The sequence below is a fragment of the Oncorhynchus nerka genome, unplaced genomic scaffold, assembly GCF_034236695.1.
Source record: "Oncorhynchus nerka isolate Pitt River unplaced genomic scaffold, Oner_Uvic_2.0 unplaced_scaffold_1227, whole genome shotgun sequence".
NCBI lineage: Eukaryota > Metazoa > Chordata > Actinopteri > Salmoniformes > Salmonidae > Oncorhynchus > Oncorhynchus nerka.
Genome location: NW_027040111.1, coordinates 55,248 through 78,898, shown reverse-complemented (window position 1 = coordinate 78,898; position 23,651 = coordinate 55,248). Strand labels below are relative to the sequence as shown.

The window sequence follows — 23,651 nt, the reverse complement described above, 5'->3', positions numbered from 1 at the left end:
ATTAGATGGTGGTTCTCCAATGGAACGCGTTCCCTCATTAGATGGTGGTTCTCCAATGGTTCTCCAATGGAACGCGTTCCCTCATTAGATGGTGGTTCTCCAATGGAACGCGTTCCCTCATTAGATGGTGGTTCTCCAATGGAACGCGTTCCCTCATTAGATGGTGGTTCTCCAATGGAACGCGTTCCCTCATTAGATGGTGGTTCTCCAATGGAACGCGTTCCCTCATTAGATGGTGGTTCTCCAATGGAACGCGTTCCCTCATTAGATGGTGGTTCTCCAATGGAACGCGTTCCCTCATTAGATGATGGTTCTCCAATGGTTCTCCAATGGATTAGATGGTGGTTCTCCAATGGAACGCGTTCCCTCATTAGATGGTGGTTCTCCAATGGAACGCGTTCCCTCATTAGATGGTGGTTCTCCAATGGAACGCGTTCCCTCATTAGATGGTGGTTCTCCAATGGAACGCGTTCCCTCATTAGATGGTGGTTCTCCAATGGAACGCGTTCCCTCATTAGATGGTGGTTCTCCAATGGAACGCGTTCCCTCATTAGATGGTGGTTCTCCAATGGAACGCGTTCCCTCATTAGATGGTGGTTCTTCTCCCTCATTAGATGGTGGTTCTCCAATGAACGCGTTCCCTCATTAGATGGTGGTTCTCCAATGGAACGCGTTCCCTCATTAGATGGTGGTTCTCCAATGGAACGCGTTCCCTCATTAGATGGTGGTTCTCCAATGGAACGCGTTCCCTCATTAGATGGTGGTTCTCCAATGGAACGCGTTCCTCATTAGATGGTGGTTCTCCAATGGAACGCGCATTGGGTGGTTCTCCAATGGAACGTTCCCTCATTAGATGGTGGTTCTCCAATGGAACGCGTTCCCTCATTAGATGGTGGTTCTCCAATGGAACGCGTTCCCTCATTAGATGGTGGTTCTCCAATGGAACGCGTTCCCTCATTAGATGGTGGTTCTCCAATGGAACGCGTTCCCTCATTAGATGGTGGTTCTCCAATGGAACGCGTTCCATTAGATGGTGGTTCTCCAATAGATTCCCTCATTAGATGGTGGTTCTCCAATGGAACGCGTTCCCTCATTAGATGGTGGTTCTCCAATGGAACGCGTTCCCTCATTAGATGGTGGTTCTCCAATGGAACGCGTTCCCACACATAAATACTGAGGCATTTGGATTGATATGGATTTGATGTTTAAATATATACACAGGACCAGTCAAACGTTTAGACACCTACTCATTCAAGGGTTTTTCTTTATTTGGACTATTTTCTACATTGTAGAGTCGTAGAAGACATCAAAACTATTAAAAAAGAAACACATATGGAATCATGTAGTAACCAAAAAAACAAACAAAAAACTGTTAAATATAAATATATTTTAATATATTTTTATATTAATATTCAAATAGCTACCCTTTGCCTTGACAGCTTTGCAAACTCTTGGCATTCTCTCAACCAGCTTCACCTGGAATGCTTTCCCAACAGCCTTGACGGAGTTCCCACATATGTTGAGCACTTGTTGGCTGCTTTTCCTTCCCTCTGCGGTCCATCCCATCCCAAACCATCTCAATTGGGTTGAGGTCAGGTGATTGTGGAGGCCAGGTCATCTGATGCAGTACTCCATCACTCTCCTTGGTCAAATAGCCCTTACACAACCTGGAGGTGTGTTTTGGGTCGTTGTCCTGTTGAAAAACAAATGATAGTCCCACGAAGCACAAACCAGATGGGATGGTGTATCGCTGCAGAATGCTGTGGTAGCCATGCTGGTTAAGTGTGACTTGAATTCTAAATAAAATCACAGTGTCACAAGCAAAGCATCCCCATACCATCACACCTCCTCCTCCATGCTTCACGGTGAGAACCAGACATGCAGAGATCATCCATTCACCTGCTCTGCGTCTCACAAAGACACGGTGGAACCAAAAAATCTTAAATTTGGACAAAATAACAGATTTCTACCAGTCTAATGACCACTGCTAGTGTTTCTTGGCCCAAGCAAGTCTCTTCTTATTATTGGTGTCCTTTAGTAGTGGTTTCTTTGCAGCAATTCGAACACGAATGCCTGATTCATGCAGTCTCCTCTGAACAGTTGATGTTCAGATGTGTCGGTTACTTGAACTCTGTGAAGAATTTATTTGGGCTGCAATCTGAGGCTGGTGACTCTAATGAACTTGTCCTCTGAGCAGAGGTAACTCTGGGTCTTCCTTTCCAATCTGAGGCTGGTGACTCTAATGAACTTGTCCTCTGAGCAGAGGTAACTCTGGGTCTTCCTTTCCAATCTGAGGCTGGTGACTCTAATGAACTTGTCCTCTGAGCAGAGGTAACTCTGGGTCTTCCTTTCCAATCTGAGGCTGGTGACTCTAATGAACTTGTCCTCTGAGCAGAGGTAACTCTGGGTCTTCCTTTCCAATCTGAGGCTGGTGACTCTAATGAACTTGTCCTCTGAGCAGAGGTAACTCTGGGTCTTCCTTTCCAATCTGAGGCTGGTGACTCTAATGAACTTGTCCTCTGAGCAGAGGTAACTCTGGGTCTTCCTTTCCAATCTGAGGCTGGTGACTCTAATGAACTTGTCCTCTGAGCAGAGGTAACTCTGGGTCTTCCTTTCCAATCTGAGGCTGGTGACTCTAATGAACTTGTCCTCTGAGCAGAGGTAACTCTGGGTCTTCCTTTCCAATCTGAGGCTGGTGACTCTAATGAACTTGTCCTCTGAGCAGAGGTAACTCTGGGTCTTCCTTTCCTGTGGCAGTCATAATGGTTTTTGCAACTGCACTTGAAAAATGTTCTTTAAAAAAAGTTCTTTACCTTTTCCCCGGATTGACTGACCTTCATGTCTTAAAGTAATGACGGTCGTTTCTCTTTGCTTATTTGAGCTGTTCTTGCCATAATAATGGACTTGGTCTTTTACCAAATAGGGCCATCTTCTGTATACCAACCCTACCTTGTCACAACACAATTAATTGGCTCAAACACAATGAGGAAATAAATTCCACAAATGAACTTTTAACAAGGCACACCTTTTAATTGAAATGCGTTCCAGGTGACGACCTCGTGAAGTGGAGAGAATGCTGGTTCCAGGTGAGAATACAAAGAGTGTTGGGAAAACATTCCAGGTGAAGGAAAACATTCCAGGTGAAGCTGGTGGAGAGAATACCAAGAGTGTTGGGAAAACATTCCAGGTGAAGCTGGTGGAGAGAATACCAAGAGTGTTTCAAAGTGGTCAAGGCAAAGGGTGGAAGAATCTCAAATATATGTTGATTTGTTTAACACTTTTGTCTACATGAGATTCCATACGTGTTATTTCATAGCTTTGAAATGTAGAAAATAGTAAACATTTAAAAAAATAAAATTTAAAAAACCTTTAATGACTAGGTGTGACCACACCTTGACCTAGTACTGTACTGTACACACACACACACACACACACTTCGGGAAGCATTCAGACCCTTTGACTTTTTCCACATTTTGTTACAGCCGTTTCCTAAAATTAATTAAAATAGTTGTTTTTCCACCTCAAGGTTTTCAGAAATGTTTTCAAATGTATTAAAAATAAATAAACTGTCCTCCCGAGTGGCACAGCGGTCTAAGGCATCACAGGGTTGCAACATATACATTGAAACATCCACACGGGTGAAAACCCGCAGACACTCAGCCCTCTGTGGGAAGAGTTTGACAGAACTCAGATGGCATTTTCTAACCTTAAATATCAGGAACGAAACCACTTTATAGTGTAAGTTTAATCAGCTCAGCTGAACTATAGACCTTCAATGCAGCCAACTGGACGGGTTCCTGTCCACGTCGATACAGTGGGATCCATGTGCTCTGTTGGCCACAGAACTGATCTCTCTGCAGGCCTGCCTGCCTCCCCCCCCTGTCTCTCCCGGTCTGGTACAGGTGCCCCCCCTGCCCTGCCCCATCTCTCCCAGTCTGGTACAGGTGCCCCCCTGTCTCTCCCAGTCTGGTACAGGTGCCCCCCCTGTCTCTCCCAGTTTGGTACAGGTGCCCCCCCCCCCTGTCTCTCCCAGTCTGGTACAGGTGCCCCCTGCCCTGCCCTGTCTCTCCCAGTCTGGTACAGGTGCCCCCCTGCCCTGCCCTGTCTCTCCCAGTCTGGTACAGGTGCCCCCCTGCCCTGCCCTGTCTCTCCCAGTCTGGTACAGGTGCCCCCCTGCCCTGCCCTGTCTCTCCCAGTCTGGTACAGGTGCCCCCCTGCCCTGCCCTGTCTCTCCCAGTCTGGTACAGGTGCCCCCTGCCCTGCCCTGTCTCTCCCAGTCTGGTACAGGTGCCCCCTGCCCTGCCCCATCTCTCCCAGTCTGGTACAGGTGCCCCCCCCAGTCTGGTACAGGTGCCCCCCTGTCTCTCCCAGTCTGGTACAGGTGCCCCCCCCTGTCTCTCCCAGTCTGGTACAGGTTCCCCCCCAGTCTGGTACAGGTGCCCCCTCCCAGTCTGGTACAGGTGCCCCCCTGCCCTGCCCCGTCTCTCCCAGTCTGGTACAGGTGCCCCCCTGTCTCTCCCAGTCTGGTACAGGTGCCCCCCTGTCTCTCCCAGTCTGGTACAGGTGCCCCCCCTGTCTCTCCCAGTCTGGTACAGGTGCCCCCCTGTCTCTCCCAGTCTGGTACAGGTGCCCCCCCTGTCTCTCCCAGTCTGGTACAGGTGCCCCCCTGTCTCTCCCAGTCTGGTACAGGTGCCCCCTGTCTCTCCCAGTCTGGTACAGGTGCCCCCCTGTCTCTCCCAGTCTGGTACAGGTGCCCCCCTGTCTCTCCCAGTCTGGTACAGGTGCCCCCCTGTCTCTCCCAGTCTGGTACAGGTGCCCCCCCTCCCAGTCTGGTACAGGTGCCCCCTCCTGTCTCTCCCAGTCTGGTACAGGTGCCCCCCCCTGTCTCTCCCAGTCTGGTACAGGTCCCCCCTGTCTCTCCCAGTCTGGTACAGGTGCCCCCCTGTCTCTCCCAGCCCCCCCTGTCTCTCCCAGTCTGGTACAGGTGCCCCCCCCTGTCTCTCCCAGTCTGGTACAGGTGCCCCCTGTCTCTCCCAGTCTGGTCAGGTGCCCCCCTGTCTCTCCCAGTCTGGTACAGGTGCCCCCTGTCTCTCCCCCAGTCTGGTACAGGTGCCCCCCCTGTCTCTCCCAGTCTGGTACAGGTGCCCCCCTGTCTCTCCCAGTCTGGTACAGGCCCCCCCCCAGTCTCCCCAGTCTGGTACAGGTGCCCCCTGTCTCTCCCAGTCTGGTACAGGTGCCCCCCTGTCTGGTACAGGTGCCCCCCAGTCTGGTACAGGTGCCCCCCTGTCTCTCCCAGTCTGGTACAGGTGCCCCCCTGTCTCTCCCAGTCTGGTTCAGGTGCCCCCCCTGTCTCCCCAGTCTGGTACAGGTGCCCCCACCTGTCTCTCCCAGTCTGGTACAGGTGCCCCCCTGTCTCTCCCAGTCTGGTACAGGTGCCACCCCCAGTCTGGTACAGGTGCCCCCCTGTCTCTCCCAGTCTGGTACAGGTTCCCCCCCCCCCCTGTCTCTCCCAGTCTGGTACAGGTCCCCCCTGTCTCTCCCAGTCTGGTACAGGTGCCCCCCTGTCTCTCCCAGTCTGGTACAGGTGCCCCCCCCCTGTCTCTCCCAGTCTGGTACAGGTGCCCCCCCCCTGTCTCTCCCAGTCTGGTACAGGTGCCCCCTGTCTCTCCCAGTCTGGTACAGGTGCCCCCCAGTCTGGTACAGGTGCCCCCCTGTCTCTCCCAGTCTGGTACAGGTGCCCCCCTGTCTCTCCCAGTCTGGTACAGGTGCCCCCAGTCTGGTACAGGTGCCCCCCCCAGTCTGGTACAGGTGCCCCCCTGCCCAGTCTCTCCCAGTCTGGTACAGGTGCCCCCAGTCTGGTACAGGTGCCCCCCCTGTCTCTCCCAGTCTGGTACAGGTGCCCCCCAGTCTGGTACAGGTGCCCCCCTGTCTCTCCCAGTCTGGTACAGGTGCCCCCTGTCTCTCCCAGTCTGGTACAGGTGCCCCCCTGTCTCTCCCAGTCTGGTACAGGTGCCCCCCTGTCTCTCCCAGTCTGGTACAGGTGCCCCCCTGTCTCCCCCAGTCTGGTACAGGTGCCCCCCCCCTGTCTCTCCCAGTCTGGTACAGGTGCCCCCCTGTCTCTCCCAGTCTGGTACAGGTGCCCCCTGTCTCTCCCAGTCTGGTACAGGTGCCCCCCCCTGTCTCTCCCAGTCTGGTACAGGTGCCCCCCTGTCTCTCCCAGTCTGGTACAGGTGCCCCCCTGTCTCTCCCAGTCTGGTACAGGTGCCCCCCTGTCTCCCCCAGTCTGGTACAGGTGCCCCCCTTGTCTCTCCCAGTCTGGTACAGGTGCCCCCCTGTCTCTCCCAGTCTGGTACAGGTGCCCCCCCAGTCTGGTACAGGTGCCCCCCCCTGTCTCTCCCAGTCTGGTACAGGTGCCCCCCCTGTCTGGTACAGGTGCCCCCCTGTCTGGTACAGGTGCCCCCCCAGTCTGGTACAGGTGCCCCCCAGTCTGGTACAGGTGCCCCCCCAGTCTGGTACAGGTGCCCCCCCAGTCTGGTACAGGTGCCCCCCTGTCTCTCCCAGTCTGGTACAGGTGCCCCCCTGTCTCTCCCAGTCTGGTACAGGTGCCCCCCTGTCTCTCCCAGTCTGGTACAGGTGCCCCCCTGTCTCTCCCAGTCTGGTACAGGTGCCCCCCCTGTCTCTCCCAGTCTGGTACAGGTGCCCCCCCTGTCTCTCCCAGTCTGGTACAGGTGCCCCCCCCGTCTCTCCCAGTCTGGTACAGGTGCCCCCCTGTCTCTCCCAGTCTGGTACAGGTGCCCCCCAGTCTGGTCAGGTGCCCCCTGTCTCTCCCAGTCTGGTACAGGTGCCCCCCTGTCTCTCCCAGTCTGGTACAGGTGCCCCCCCTGTCTCTCCCAGTCTGGTACAGGTGCCCCCCTGTCTCTCCCAGTCTGGTACAGGTGCCCCCCCCTGTCTCTCCCAGTCTGGTACAGGTGCCCCCCTGTCTCTCCCAGTCTGGTACAGGTGCCCCCCATGTCTCTCCCAGTCTGGTACAGGTGCCCCCCCTCTCCCAGTCTGGTACAGGTGCCCCCCCTGTCTCTCCCAGTCTGGTACAGGTGCCCCCCCAGTCTGGTACAGGTGCCCCCCTGTCTCTCCCAGTCTGGTACAGGTGCCCCCCCCAGTCTGGTACAGGTGCCCCCCCTGTCTCTCCCAGTCTGGTACAGGTGCCCCCCAGTCTGGTACAGGTGCCCCCTGTCTCTCCCAGTCTGGTACAGGTGCCCCCCCCCAGTCTGGTACAGGTGCCCCCCTGTCTCTCCCAGTCTGGTACAGGTGCCCCCCCCCCGTCTCTCCCAGTCTGGTACAGGTGCCTCCCCCTGTCTCTCCCAGTCTGGTACAGGTGCCTCCCCCTGTCTCTCCCAGTCTGGTACAGGTGCCCCCCCCTGTCTCTCCCAGTCTGGTACAGGTGCCCCCCTGTCTCTCCCAGTCTGGTACAGGTGCCCCCCTGTCTCTCCCAGTCTGGTACAGGTGCCCCCCTGTCTCTCCCAGTCTGGTACAGGTGCCCCCCTGTCTCCCCAGTCTGGTACAGGTGCCCCCCTGTCTCTCCCAGTCTGGTACAGGTGTTCCCTGTACCTGTTTGAGGTGTATGTGTGTGTGTGTGTACCTGTTTGAGGTGTGTGTGTGTGTACCTGTTTGAGGTGTGTGTGTGTGTACCTGTTTGAGGTGTGTGTGTGTGTACCTGTTTGAGGTGTGTGTGTGTGTACCTGTTTGAGGTGTATGTGTGTGTGTGTGTACCTGTTTTAGGTGTGTGTGTGTGTGTACCTGTTTGAGGTGTGTGTGTGTGTACCTGTTTGAGGTGTATGTGTGTGTGTGTGTACCTGTTTTAGGTGTGTGTGTGTGTGTACCTGTTTGAGGTGTGTGTGTGTGTACCTGTTTGACCTGTTTGAGTGTGTGTGTGTGTGTGTACCTGTTTGAGGTGTGTGTGTGTGTGTACCTGTTTGAGGTGTGTGTGTGTGTGTACCTGTTTGTGTGTGTGTGTGTACCTGTTTGAGGTCAGTGTGTTGCGGTATCTCCATCAGCTCCATGTTCTGTTCCTGCGCCTGCAGCATGAAGGCTTCTTTAATATCCTCAGTGGTACACTTCTCCTCCGGTACTGGTACTACCTGGGGAGGGACAGACTGTTACAGGGGCTGTTCCACCTCCCTGGGGAGGGACAGACTGTTACAGGGGCTGTTCCACCTCCCTGGGGAGGGACAGACTGTTACAGGGTCTGTTCCACCTCCCTGGGGAGGGACAGACTGTTACAGGGGCTGTTCCACCTCCCTGGGGAGGGACAGACTGACAGACTGTTACAGGGCTGTTCTACCTCCCTGGGGAGGGACAGACTGTTACAGGGGCTGTTCCACCTCCCTGGGGAGGGACAGACTGTTACAGGGGCTGTTCCACCTCCCTGGGGAGGGACAGACTGTTACAGGGGCTGTTCCACCTCCCTGGGGAGGGGGACAGACTGTTACAGGGGCTGTTCCACCTCCCTGGGGAGGGACAGACTGTTACAGGGGCTGTTCCACCTCCCTGGGGAGGGACAGACTGTTACAGGGGCTGTTCTACCTCCCTGGGGAGGGACAGACTGTTACAGGGGCTGTTCCACCTCCCTGGGGAGGGACAGACTGTTACAGGGGCTATTCCACCTCCAGGGACATCTGGACAGGGGCTGTTCCACCTCCCTGGGGAGGGACAGACTGTTAGGGGCTGTTCTGTCTCCCTGGGGAGGGACAGACCCACTGTTACAGGGGCTGTTTACTCCCTGGGGAGGGAATGCAGAATGATACAGGGGCTCTCCACCACCTCCAGTCATCTGGACTAATTAAGCTCTGAATAGCCTATTAGCTGCCCATCTGTCTTAAGTGTTACCTTGAGCCCACTTGCAATGATGTTTACTCAGCAGGAAATGCAGAATGATGGTCTCCTTCTCTAGGATCAGCTCATCAGAAAGAGATGAATAGATCAAGTTGAAATGAGTGATTATCATGACAACTGATGGGCAGGCTGGCCCTGAGGGGTGAGTGTAGTCTAGTCTACCTGTAGTCAGGCTGGCCCTGAGGGGTGAGTGTAGTCTAGTCTACCTGTAGTCAGGCTGGCCCTGAGGGGTGAGTGTAGTCTAGTCTACCTGTAGTCAGGCTGGCCCTGAGGGGTGAGTGTAGTCTAGTCTACCTGTAGTCAGGCTGGCCCTGAGGGGTGAGTGTAGTCTAGTCTACCTGTAGTCAGGCTGGCCCTGAGGGGTGAGTGTAGTCTAGTCTACCTGTAGTCAGGCTGGCCCTGAGGGGTGAGTGCAGTCTAGTCTACCTGTAGTCAGGCTGGCCCTGAGGGGTGAGTGTAATCTAGTCTACCTGGATCTGTAGGTGTTGGCTGTGGTAGTTCCTCTCAAACAGAACACAGCGCTGTCCTTTGCTCTTATAGAAGGTCCTGACAGCCATCTTGTATCGGTCCAGTTCTTTAACCACCTCAGAGCTCAGTTCCACTACTGACTGGTAGTGACCGATGGGCAGTACCAACACATGCTGAGGGGTTAGACTGCCCTTAGCAAGGGCCAGGTAGCACTGAGGAAAAATACAGAGGGGTTAGACTGCCCTTAGCAAGGGCCAGGTAGCACTGAGGAAAAATACAGAGGGTTAGACTGCCCTTAGCAAGGGCCAGGTAGCACTGAGGAAAAATACAGAGGGTTAGACTGCCCTTAGCAAGGGCCAGGTAGCACTGAGGAAAAATACAGAGGGTTAGACTGCCCTTAGCAAGGGCCAGGTAGCACTGAGGAAAAATACAGAGGGGTTAGACTGCCCTTAGCAAGGGCCAGGTAGCACTGAGGAAAAATACAGAGGGGTTAGACTGCCCTTAGCAAGGGCCAGGTAGCACTGAGGAAAAATACAGAGGGGTTAGACTGCCCTTAGCAAGGGCCAGGTAGCACTGAGGAAAAATACATCAACACAAAATGGTTAACTGGGGGCTTCAGAGCCCTCTAAACAGAACAACCTCTTTCTACACAGCCAAGACAACCCAGGAGTGGCTTCGTTGTGATACTCAGACTGTGTGTGTGGAAACTCACATGTGTCCCAATGCTGATGACCAGGTGTTTCTCTACCTGAGGGCTGGCCAGACAGAACCAACAGGGACCGCTGGGCTGAGCTGAACCAGACACACAGAGAGAGAGAGACATACATGAGAGGGTGGGAGACGGTGAGGGTGTGGGTGTGTGTATGTATAAGGGTGTGGGAGGGTGAGGGTGTGTGTATAAGGGTGTGGGAGGGTGTGTGTGTGTGTGTATAAGGGTGTGGGAGGGTGTGTGTGTGTGTATAAGGGTGTGGGAGGGTGTGTGTGTGTCTGAGGGTGTGTCTGTAAGAGCGAGGGAGGGAGACTGTGAGGGTGTGTGTGTGAGAGCGAGAGCGAGGGAGGGAGACTCACGGGGCCTACGGGGTTGTTTAGGCCTGTCTAGATCTAAGGGCAGTCTCTGACTCTGCCGGTCTGAATCCCACGGCTGTCCTTGATTCTGCCCGTCTCCGTCTGAGGGCCTCTTCCTACCACGCCCCCCCTGGCCACGCCCCCCTCCACGCTGCTTCTTCCCCAGGTCAAAGAAGAACTGAGATGCCGGCTCCTGAGAGAGATACACACAGTATACAAAACATTAAGAACACTTTCCATGACAGACTGACCAGGTGAATCTCTGATCCCTTATTGATGTCACCTGTTAAATCCACTTCAATCAGTGTAGATGAAGGGGAGGAGACATGTAGATGAAGGGGAGGAGACATGTAGATGAGGGGAGGAGACATGTAGATGAAGGGGAGGCGACATGTAGATGAAGGGGAGGCGACATGTAGATGAAGGGGAGGCGACATGTAGATGAAGGGGAGGAGACGTGTAGATGAGGGGAGGAGACGTGTAGATGAAGGGGAGGCGACGTGTAGATGAGGGGAGGAGACGTGTAGATGAAGGGGAGGCGACGTGTAGATGAAGGGGAGGAGACGTGTAGATGAAGGGGAGGAGACGTGTAGATGAAGGGGAGGAGACGTGTAGATGAAGGGGAGGAGACGTGTAGATGAAGGGGAGGAGACGTGTAGATGAAGGGGAGGAGACGTGTAGATGAAGGGGAGGAGACGTGTAGATGAAGGGGAGGAGACATGTAGATGAAGGGGAGGAGACATGTAGATGAAGGGGAGGAGACATGTTACAGAAGGATTTTTAAGCCTTGAGACAATTGAGACATGGATTGTGTCTGTGTGCCATTCAGAGGGTGAATGAATGGCAGAGACAAGAGATTGAAGAGCCTTTAAACGGGTTATGGTAGTAGGTGCCTGGAGCACTGGTTTATGTCAAGAACTGCAACGTTGCTGGGTTTTCACACTCAACCGTTTCCTGTGTGTATCAACCATCATCCATCACCTAAAGCACATCCGACGTGACACAACAGTGGGAAGCCTTGGAGTCGACATGGCAACCATCATCACCTAAAGCACATCCGACGTGACACAACAGAGGGAAGCCTTGGAGTCGACATGGCAACCATCATCACCTAAAGCACATCCGACGTGACACAACAGTGGGAAGCCTTGGAGTCGACATGGCAACCATCATCACCTAAAGCACATCCGACGTGACACAACAGTGGGAAGCCTTGGAGTCGACATGGCAACCATCATCACCTAAAGCACATCCGACGTGACACAACAGTGGGAAGCCTTGGAGTCGACATGGCAACCATCATCACCTAAAGCACATCCGACGTGACACAACAGTGGGAGTCGACATGGCAACCATCATCACCTAAAGCACATCCGACGTGACACAACAGTGGGAAGCCTTGGAGTCGACATGGCAACCATCATCACCTAAAGCACATCCGACGTGACACAACAGTGGGAAGCCTTGGAGTCGACATGGCAACCATCACCACCTAAAGGACATCCGACGTGACACAACAGTGGGAAGCCTTGGAGTCGACATGGCAACCATCATCACCTAAACCACATCCGACGTGACACGACAGTGGGAAGCCTTGGAGTCGACATGGCAACCATCACCACCTAAAGCACATCCGACGTGACACGACAGTGGGAAGCCTTGGAGTCGACATGGCAACCATCACCACCTAAAGGACATCCAACGTGACACAACAGTGGGAAGCCTTGGAGTCGACATGGCAACCATCATCACCTAAAGCACATCCGACGTGACACAACAGTGGGAAGCCTTGGAGTCGACATGGCAACCATCACCACCTAAAGGACATCCGACGTGACACAACAGTGGGAGTCGACATGGCAACCATCACCACCTAAAGGACATCCGACGTGACACAACAGTGGGAAGCCTTGGAGTCGACATGGCAACCATCATCACCTAAACCACATCCGACGTGACACGACAGTGGGAAGCCTTGGAGTCGACATGGCAACCATCACCACCTAAAGCACATCCGACGTGACACGACAGTGGGAAGCCTTGGAGTCGACATGGCAACCATCACCACCTAAAGGACATCCGACGTGACACAACAGTGGGAAGCCTTGGAGTCGACATGGCAACCATCACCACCTAAAGCACATCCGACGTGACACAACAGTGTTGAAGTCGACATGGCAACCATCATCACCTAAAGCACATCCGACGTGACACAACAGTGGGAAGCCTTGGAGTCGACATGGCAACCATCACCACCTAAAGCACATCCGACGTGACACAACAGTGGGAAGCCTTGGAGTCGACATGGCAACCATCATCCCTGTGGAGCGCTTTCAACACCTTGTGGAGTCCACGCCCCGACGAATTGAGGCTGTTCTGAGGGCTAAAGGGGAGGAGCAACTCAATATGAGGAAGGTGTTCTTAATGTTTTGTCCACTCAGTGTATATTTACTTTCTGCATTGTCAAAGCGGTGTGTGTTTTCAAGGATATTTTCTGATGATTATTCCTTATTGGAACTTGGCCTTTAGATCAGGAGTGTCCTTAAGTCTTGTTTTAAATGTCTATTCAGCCCCACGGTCTGATGCTTTGGCACCGGAAGGACGAAACAGGAAGACGATTTAGAGTTGCCCTCTCCTCTGGAGGGGAATGAGATGCCCTCTGGAGGGGTATGAGATGCCCTCTGGAGGGGTATGAGATACCCTCTGGAGGGGTATGAGATGCCCTCTCCTCTGGAGGGGAATGAGATGTGCTGCCGACCTCAAGGTATAACGTGTTGGTCTTCCCATGTCTGTCTGTCTGTTAAACCTTTTATAGTTGTTGGCCTTCTACACTACCATGACCAAAAGTATGTGGACACCTGTTCGTCCAAAATCTCATTGCGAAATCATGGGCATCAATATGGAGTAGGTCCCCTCCTTTGCTGCTATAACAGCCTCCACTCTTCTGGGAAGGCTTTCCACTCGATGTTGGAACATTGCTGCTATAACAGCCTCCACTCTTCTGGGAAGGCTTCCTACTAGATGTTGGAACATTGCTGCTATAACAGCCTCCAGTCTTCTGGGAAGGCTTTCCACTAGATGTTGGAACATTGCTGCTACAACGGCCTCCACTCTTCTGGGAAGGCTTTCCACTAGATGTTGGAACTTTGCTGCTATAACAGCCTCCACTCTTCTGGGAAGGCTTCCTACTAGATGTTGGAACATTGCTGCTATAACAGCCTCCACTCTTCTGGGAAGGCTTTCCACTAGATGTTGGAACATTGCTGCTATAACAGCCTCCACTCTTCTGGGAAGGCTTTCCACTAGATGTTGGAACATTGCTGCTATAACAGCCTCCACTCTTCTGGGAAGGCTTTCCACTAGATGTTGGAACATTGCTGCTATAACAGCCTCCACTCTTCTGGGAAGGCTTTCCACTAGATGTAGGAACATTGCTGTGGGGACTTGCTTCCATTCAGCCACAAGAGCATTTGTGAGGTCGGGCACTGATGTTGGGCGATTAGACCTGGCTCACAGTCGCCGTTCCAATTCATCCCAAAGGTGTTTGATGGGGTTGAGGTCAGGGCTCTGACCAGGACAGTCAAGTTCTTCCACACCGATCTCTAAAAAAACAAAACAATTTCTGTATGGACCTCGCTTTGTGCTCATGGTCATGCTGAAACAGGAAAGGACCAAACTGTTGCCCTAAAGTTGGAGGCACAGAATCATCTAGAATGTACGGTGCCTTCGGGAAAGTATTCTGAACCCTTGAGCTTTTCAAAATTCTTATGTTACAGCCTTATTCCAAAATAAAAACAAACCTCCGCAATCTACATCACAATACCCCATAATGACATCACAATACCCCATCACAATACCCCATAATGACATCACAATACCCCATAATGACATCACAATACCCCATAATGACATCACAATACCCCATAATGACATCACAAAACCCCATAATGACATCACAATACCCCATAATGACATCACAATACCCCATAATGACATAGTGAAATAAGGTTCAGAAATTTTTGCAAATGTATTAAAATAAAAAAACAGAAATACCTTATTTACATAAGTATTCAGACCCTTTGATATGAGACTCCAAATTGAGCTCAGGTGCATCCTGTTTCCATTGATCATCCTTGAGATGTTTCTATAACTTGATTGGAGTCCACCTGTGGTAAATTCAATTGATTGGACATCATTTGGAAAGGCTCACAACTGTCTATAAAAAGGTCCCACAGTTGACAGTGCATGTCAGAGCAAAAACCAAGACATGAGGTCAAAGGAATTGTCCGTAGAGCTCCTAGACAGGATTGTGTCGAGACACAGATCTGTGGAAGGTTACCAAACAATGTCTGCAGCATTGAAGGTCCCCAAGAACACACTGCCCTCCATCATTCTTAAATGGAAGAAGTTTGGAACCACCAATAATCTTCCTAGAGATGGCCGCCCGGCCAAACTGAGCAATCGAGGGAGAAGAGCCTTGGTCAGGGAGGTGACCAAGAACCCGATGGTCACTCCGACAGAGCTCCAGAGTTCCTCTGTGGAGATGGGAGAACCTTCCAGAAGGACAACCATCTCTGCAGCACTCCACCAATCAGGCCTTTATGGTAGAGTGGCCAGACTGAAGCCACTCCTCAATGAAAAGGCACATGCCTGCTTGGAGCCAAAAAGGCACCGAAAGACTCTCAGACCTGTGGTTTGACGAAACCAAGATTCAACTATTTGGCCTGAACACCAAGCATCACGTCTGGAGGAAACCACCATCCCTACGGTGAAACATGGGGGTGGCAGCATTGTGCTGTGGGGGTGTTTTTCAGCGGCAGGGACTGGGAGACTAGTCAGGATTGAGGAAAAGATGAACAGAGTAAAGTACAGAGAGATCCTTGATGAAAACCTGCTCCAGAACGCTCAGGACATCAGACTGGGGCGAAGGTTCACCTTCTAACAGACCAACGAACCTAAGCACACAGCCAAGACAACCAGGCGCTGCTCATCACCTGGCCAATACACTCAGGACCTTAGACTGGGGAGAAGGTTCACCTTCTAACAGACCAACGAACCTAAGCACACAGCCAAGACAACCCAGGAGTGGTTTCGGGACAAGTCTCTGGATGTCGAGTGGCCCAGGCAGAGCCCGGGAATTTAACCCAATCGAACATCTCTGGAGAGACCTGAAAATAGCTGTGCAGCGATGCTCCCCATTCAACCTGACCGAGCTGGATAGGATCTGCAGAGAAGAATGGGAGAAACTCACCCAAATACAGGTGTGCCAAGCTTGTAGCATCAGACCCAAGAAGACACTAGGCTGTAATCTGACAGAGGTGCTTCAACAAAAGTACTGAGTAAAGGGTCTGAATACTAATGTAAATGTGATATTTCTGTTTATTTCATTATAAATTAGCAAACATGGAAAGCCATTTCATGAAGCTCCCGGCGAACAGTTCTTGTGCTGACGTTGCTTCCAGAGGCAGTTTGGAACTCGGTAGTGAGTGCTGCAACCGAGGCAGTTTGGAACTCGGTAGTGAGCGCTGCAACAGAGGCAGTTTGGAACTCGGTAGTGAGTGCTGCAACAGAGGCAGTTTGGAACTCGGTAGTGAGCGCTGCAACAGAGGCAGTTTGGAACTTGGTAGTGAGAGCTGCAACAGAGGCAGTTTGGAACTTGGTAGTGAGCGCTGCAACAGAGGCAGTTTGGAACTCGGTAGTGACCGCTGCAACAGAGGCAGTTTGGAACTCGGTAGTGAGAGCTGCAACAGAGGCAGTTTGGAACTCGGTAGTGACCGCTGCAACAGAGGCAGTTTGGAACTCGGTAGTGAGAGCTGCAACCGAGGCAGTTTGGAACTTGGTAGTGAGCGCTGCAACAGAGGCAGTTTGGAACTCGGTAGTGAGAGCTGCAACAGAGGCAGTTTGGAACTCGGTAGTGAGTGCTGCAACCGAGGCAGTTTGGAACTTGGTAGTGAGCGCTGCAACAGAGGCAGTTTGGAACTCGGTAGTGAGTGCTGCAACAGAGGCAGTTTGGAACTCGGTAGTGAGTGCTGCAACAGAGGCAGTTTGGAACTTGGTAGTGAGCGCTGCAACAGAGGCAGTTTGGAACTTGGTAGTGAGTGCTGCAACCGAGGCAGTTTGGAACTTGGTAGTGAGCGCTGCAACAGAGGCAGTTTGGAACTCGGTAGTGAGTGCTGCAACAGAGGCAGTTTGGAACTCTGTAGTGAGCGCTGCAACAGAGGCAGTTTGGAACTCGGTAGTGAGCGCTGCAACAGAGGCAGTTTGGGACTCGGTAGTGAGTGCTGCAACAGAGGCAGTTTGGAACTCGGTAGTGAGCGCTGCAACCGAGAACAGAGGGTTTTTACGCGCTACACTCGGCAGTCCCGTTCTGTGAGTTAGTGTGGACCACCACTTCACGGCTGAGCCATTACTGCTCCTAGACTTCACAATAACAGCACTTACAGTTGAAGGTGGCAGCTCTAGCAGCGCAGAAATTTGACAAACTGACTTGTTGGAAAAGTGGCATCCTATGACGGTGCCACGTTGAAAGTCACTGAGCTCTTCAGTAAGGCCATTCTACTGCCGATATCAGTCTATGGAGATGTGTGGAGGAGCATGGCTGTCTATGGAGATGTGTGGAGGAGCATGGCTGTCTATGGAGATGTGTGGAGGAGCATGGCTGTCTATGGAGATGTGTGGAGGAGCATGGCTGTCTATGGAGGTGTGTGGAGGAGCATGGCTGTCTATGGAGATGTGTGGAGGAGCATGGCTGTCTATGGAGGTGTGTGGAGGAGCATGGCTGTCTATGGAGATGTGTGGAGGAGCATGGCTGTCTATGGAGATGTGTGGAGGAGCATGGCTGTCTATGGAGATGTGTGGAGGAGCATGGCTGTCTATGGAGATGTGTGGAGGAGCATGGCTGTCTATGGAGATGTGTGGAGGAGCATGGCTGTCTATGGAGGTGTGTGGAGGAGCATGGCTGTCTATGGACATGTGTGGAGGAGCATGGCTGTCTATGGAGATGTGTGGAGGAGCATGGCTGTCTATGGAGATGTGTGGAGGAGCATGGCTGTTTATGGAGATGTGTGGAGGAGCATGGCTGTCTATGGAGATGTGTTGAGGAGCATGGCTGTCTATGGAGGTGTGTGGAGGAGCATGGCTGTCTATGGAGATGTGTGGAGGAGCATGGCTGTCTATGGAGATGTGTGGAGGAGCATGGCTGTCTATGGAGATGTGTGGAGGAGCATGGCTGTCTATGGAGGTGTGTGGAGGAGCATGGCTGTCTATAGAGATGTGTGGAGGAGCATGGCTGTCTATGGAGGTGTGTGGAGGAGCATGGCTGTCTATGGAGATGTGTGGAGGAGCATGGCTGTCTATGGAGATGTGTGGAGGAGCATGGCTGTCTATGGAGATGTGTGGAGGAGCATGGCTGTCTATGGAGATGTGTGGAGGAGCATGGCTGTCTATAGAGATGTGTGGAGGAGCATGGCTGTCTATGGAGATGTGTGGAGGAGCATGGCTGTCTATGGAGATGTGTGGAGGAGCATGGCTGTCTATGGAGGTGTGTGGAGGAGCATGGCTGTCTATAGAGATGTGTGGAGGAGCATGGCTGTCTATGGAGGTGTGTGGAGGAGCATGGCTGTTTTCAGATCCTAAGAGTGTGTGTGAGTACCTGGACAGTAGGGTCAGATAGAGTGTGTGTGAGTACCTGGACAGTAGGGTCAGATAGTGTGTGTGTGAGTACCTGGACAGTAGGGTCAGATAGAGTGTGTGTGAGTACCTGGACAGTAGGGTCAGATAGAGTGTGTGTGAGTACCTGGACAGTAGGTTCAGATAGAGTGTGTGTGAGTACCTGGACAGTAGGGTCAGATAGAGTGTGTGTGAGTACCTGGACAGTAGGGTCAGATAGAGTGTGTGTGAGTACCTGGACAGTAGGGTCAGATAGAGTGTGTGTGAGTACCTGGACAGTAGGTTCAGATAGAGTGTGTGTGAGTACCTGGACAGCAGGGTCAGATAGAGTGTGTGTGAGTACCTGGACAGTAGGGTCAGATAGAGTGTGTGTGAGTACCTGGACAGTAGGGTCGGATAGAGTGTGTGTGAGTACCTGGACAGTAGGGTCAGATAGAGTGTGTGTGAGTACCTGGACAGTAGGGTCAGATAGAGTGTGTGTGAGTACCTGGACAGTAGGGTCAGATAGAGTGTGTGTGAGTACCTGGACAGTAGGGTCGGATAGAGTGTGTGTGAGTACCTGGACAGTAGGGTCAGATAGAGTGTTCTCTCTAACCATCCTGCTGTAAGGGCTCTCAGTGACATCCTGAGGCTGCTTGACCAGTTCTGATGCCTCCATGCTTTTCATCGGGATAATGTTGAAGGCATACAGGTACTGGAGAGAGAGAGACACAATATTAACCCCTAAGCCAGCTCAGATGTCTCCCTGCTCCTCACTATGTTGAACCCATCCTGGTACTAGAGAGAGAGAGACAATATTAACCCCTAAGCCAGCTCAGATGTCTCCCTGCTCCTCACTATGTTGAACCCATCCTGGTACTAGAGAGAGAGAGACAATATTAACCCCTAAGCCAGCTCAGATGTCTCCCTGCTCCTCACTATGTTGAACCCATCCTGGTACTAGAGAGAGAGACAATATTAACCCCTAAGCCAGCTCAGATGTCTCCCTGCTCCTCACTATGTTGAACCCATCCTGGTACTAGAGAGACACAATATTAACCCCTAAGCCAGCTCAGATGTCTCCCTGCTCCTCACTATGTTGAACCCATCCTGGTACTAGAGAGAGAGAGACACAATATTAACCCCTAAGCCAGCTCAGATGTCTCCCTGCTCCTCACTATGTTGAACCCATCCTGGTACTAGAGAGAGAGACAATATTAACCCCTAAGCCAGCTCAGATGTCTCCCTGCTCCTCACTATGTTGAACCCATCCTGGTACTAGAGAGAGACAATATTAACCCCTAAGCCAGCTCAGATGTCTCCCTGCTCCTCACTATGTTGAACCCATCCTGGTACTAGAGAGAGAGAGACAATATTAACCCCTAAGCCAGCTCAGATGTCTCCCTGCTCCTCACTATGTTGAACCCATCCTGGTACTAGAGAGAGAGACAATATTAACCCCTAAGCCAGCTCAGATGTCTCCCTGCTCCTCACTATGTTGAACCCATCCTGGTACTAGAGAGAGAGACAATATTAACCCCTAAGCCAGCTCAGATGTCTCCCTGCTCCTCAGTATGTTGAACCCATCCTGGTACTAGAGAGAGAGACACAATATTAACCCCTAAGCCAGCTCAGATGTCTCCCTGCTCCTCACTATGTTGAACCCATCCTGGTACTAGAGAGAGACAATATTAACCCCTAAGCCAGCTCAGATGTCTCCCTGCTCCTCAGTATGTTGACCCCATCCTGGTACTAGAGAGACAATATTAACCCCTAAGCCAGCTCAGATGTCTCCCTGCTCCTCACTATGTTGAACCCATCCTGGTACTAGAGAGAGAGAGGGACAATATTAACCCCTAAGCCAGCTCAGATGCCTCCCTGCTCCTCACTATGTTGAACCCATCCTGGTACTAGAGAGAGACAATATTAACCCCTAAGCCAGCTCAGATGTCTCCCTGCTCCTCACTATGTTGAACCCATCCTGGTACTAGAGAGAGAGAGACACAATATTAACCCCTAAGCCAGCTCAGATGTCTCCCTGCTCCTCACTATGTTGAACCCATCCTGGTACTAGAGAGAGAGACACACAATATTAACCCCTAAGCCAGCTCAGATGTCTCCCTGCTCCTCACTATGTTGAACCCATCCTGGTACTAGAGAGAGAGACAATATTAACCCCTAAGCCAGCTCAGATGTCTCCCTGCTCCTCACTATGTTGAACCCATCCTGGTACTAGAGAGACAATATTAACCCCTAAGCCAGCTCAGATGTCTCCCTGCTCCTCACTATGTTGAACCCATCCTGGTACTAGAGAGACAATATTAACCCCTAAGCCAGCTCAGATGTCTCCCTGCTCCTCACTATGTTGAACCCATCCTGGTACTAGAGAGAGAGACACAATATTAACCCCTAAGCCAGCTCAGATGCCTCCCTGCTCCTCACTATGTTGAACCCATCCTGGTACTAGAGAGAGAGAGACACAATATTAACCCCTAAGCCAGCTCAGATGTCTCCCTGTTCCTCACTATGTTGAACCCATCCTGGTACTAGAGAGAGAGAGACACAATATTAACCCCTAAGCCAGCTCAGATGTCTCCCTGCTCCTCACTATGTTGAACCCTCCACTACAGAGAGGGGAGTGGTCAATAACATCCTCCACTACAGAGAGGGGAGTGGTCAATAACATCCTCCACTACAGAGAGGGGAGTGGTCAATAACATCCTCCACTACAGAGAGGGGAGTGGTCAATAACATCCTCCACTACAGAGAGGGGAGTGGTCAATAACATCCTCCACTACAGAGAGGGGAGTGGTCAATAACATCCTCCACTACAGAGAGGGGAGTGGTCAATAACATCCTCCACTACAGAGAGGGGAGTGGTCAATAACATCCTCCACTACAGAGAGGGGAGTGGTCAATAACATCCTCCACTACAGAGAGGGAGTGGTCAATAACATCCTCCACTACAGAGAGGGGAGTGGTCAATAACATCCTCCACTACAGAGAGGGGAGTGGTCAATAACATCCTCCACTACAGAGAGGGGAGTGGTCAATAACATCCTCCCTACAGAGAGGGGAGTGGTCAATAACATCCTCCACTACAGAGAGGGGAGTGGTCAATAACATCCTCCACTACAGAGAGGGGAGTGGTCAATAACATCCTCCACTACAGAGAGGGGAGTGGTCACTACAGAGAGGGAGTAACATCCTCCACTACAGAGAGGGGAGTGGTCAATAACATCCTCCACTACAGAGAGGGGAGTGGTCAACAACATCCTCCACTACAGAGAGGGGAGTGGTCAATAACATCCTCCACTACAGAGAGGGGAGTGGTCAATAACATCCTCCAATACAGAGAGGGGAGTGGTCAATAACATCCTCCACTACAGAGAGGGGAGTGGTCAATAACATCCTCCAATACAGAGAGGGGAGTGGTCAATAACATCCTCCAATACAGAGAGGGGAGTGGTCAATAACATCCTCCACTAGAGAGGGGAGTGGTCAATAACATCCTCCACTACAGAGAGGGGAGTGGTCAATAACATCCTCCACTACAGAGGGGAGTGGTCAATAACATCCTCCACTACAGAGAGGGGAGTGGTCAATAACATCCTCCACTAGAGAGGGGAGTGGTCAATAACATCCTCCACTAGAGAGGGGAGTGGTCAATAACATCCTCCACTACAGAGAGGGGAGTGGTCAATAACATCCTCCAATACAGAGAGGGGAGTGGTCAACAACATCCTCCACTACAGAGAGGGGAGTGGTCAACAACATCCTCCACTACAGAGAGGGGAGTGGTCAATAACATCCTCCACTACAGAGAGGGGAGTGGTCAATAACATCCTCCACTAGAGAGGGGAGTGGTCAATAACATCCTCCACTACAGAGAGGGGAGTGGTCAATAACATCCTCCACTACAGAGAGGGGAGTGGTCAACAACATCCTCCACTACAGAGAGGGGAGTGGTCAACAACATCCTCCACTACAGAGAGGGGAGTGGTCAATAACATCCTCCACTACAGAGAGGGGAGTGGTCAATAACATCCTCCACTACAGAGAGGGGAGTGGTCAATAACATCCTCCACTACAGAGAGGGGAGTGGTCAATAACATCCTCCACTACAGAGAGGGGAGTGGTCAATAACATCCTCCAATACAGAGAGGGGAGTGGTCAATAACATCCTCCACTACAGAGAGGGGAGTGGTCAATAACATCCTCCCCTACAGAGAGGGGAGTGGTCAATAACATCCTCCACTACAGAGAGGGGAGTGGTCAATAACATCCTCCACTACAGAGAGGGGAGTGGTCAATAACATCCTCCACTACAGAGAGGGGAGTGGTCAATAACATCCTCCACTACAGAGAGGGGAGTGGTCAATAACATCCTCCACTACAGAGAGGGGAGTGGTCAATAACATCCTCCACTACAGAGAGGGGAGTGGTCAATAACATCCTCCACTACAGAGAGGGGAGTGGTCAATAACATCCTCCACTACAGAGAGGGGAGTGGTCAATAACATCCTCCACTACAGAGAGGGGAGTGGTCAATAACATCCTCCACTACAGAGAGGGGAGTGGTCAATAACATCCTCCACTACAGAGAGGGGAGTGGTCAATAACATCCTCCACTACAGAGAGGGGAGTGGTCAATAACATCCTCCACTACAGAGAGGGGAGTGGTCAATAACATCCTCCACTACAGAGAGGGGAGTGGTCAATAACATCCTCCCCTACAGAGAGGGGAGTGGTCAATAACATCCTCCACTACAGAGAGGGGAGTGGTCAATAACATCCTCCCCTACAGAGAGGGGAGTGGTCAATAACATCCTCCAATACAGTGAGACCTCACCTTTCTCTTCTCTGGGTTGTTGACGGTTGCCAGGGCGATAAATCTGCTGACGTGCTGAGTATTCTCCTGAAGAACAACATGATTCCTACACAAAAACACACACACACACACACACACACACACACACACACACACACACCACACACACACACACACACCACACACAGACACACAGACACACAGACAGACACACAGACACACAGACAGACACACAGACACAGACACACACACACCACACACAGACACACACAGACAGACACACACCACACACAGACACACACAGACAGACACACACACACACACAGACACACAGACACACAGACAGACACACACAGACAGACACAGACAGACACACAGACAGACACACACACACACAGACACACAGACAGACACACAGACACACACACACCACACACACACCACACACAGACACAGACACACACAGACACACACACACACAGACACACACACACACACGTTTAACGCCGTCTACCACAGCAAAGTGGTAGTATGGTAGTTTATATAGAGTATGAATTACCCTGTAAGGTTGTGGTGTGTGTGTGATAGTGTGTGTACCTGTAAGGTAGTGTGTGTGATAGTGTGTGTACCTGTAAGGTTGTGTGTGTGATAGTGTGTGTACCTCCTCCCTCCTCTCTACATTTTCCTCTTCTCTCTCTGCTGCTAAAGCCACTTTCTACCACTCTAAATTCCAAGCATCTGCCTCTAACCC

General features: G+C 51.9%; 1 protein-coding gene across 2 annotated transcripts in view; it reads right to left on the bottom strand.

Annotated features, from left to right (window-relative positions):
• Positions 1–23,651, bottom strand: part of cwf19l1 (CWF19 like cell cycle control factor 1) — a 59,769-nt gene that overhangs the window by 11,512 nt on the left and 24,606 nt on the right. For both annotated transcript variants that reach the window (XM_065015902.1, XM_065015903.1), the window contains exons 8-13: positions 22,922–23,006; positions 18,650–18,784; positions 10,426–10,615; positions 10,070–10,149; positions 9,360–9,569; positions 8,016–8,135 (exon numbers count right to left, since the gene is read on the bottom strand). In XM_065015902.1, the coding sequence (XP_064871974.1) occupies positions 8,016–8,135; positions 9,360–9,569; positions 10,070–10,149; positions 10,426–10,615; positions 18,650–18,784; positions 22,922–23,006 (820 nt within the window). The remainder of the gene's footprint in view (positions 1–8,015; positions 8,136–9,359; positions 9,570–10,069; positions 10,150–10,425; positions 10,616–18,649; positions 18,785–22,921; positions 23,007–23,651) is intronic.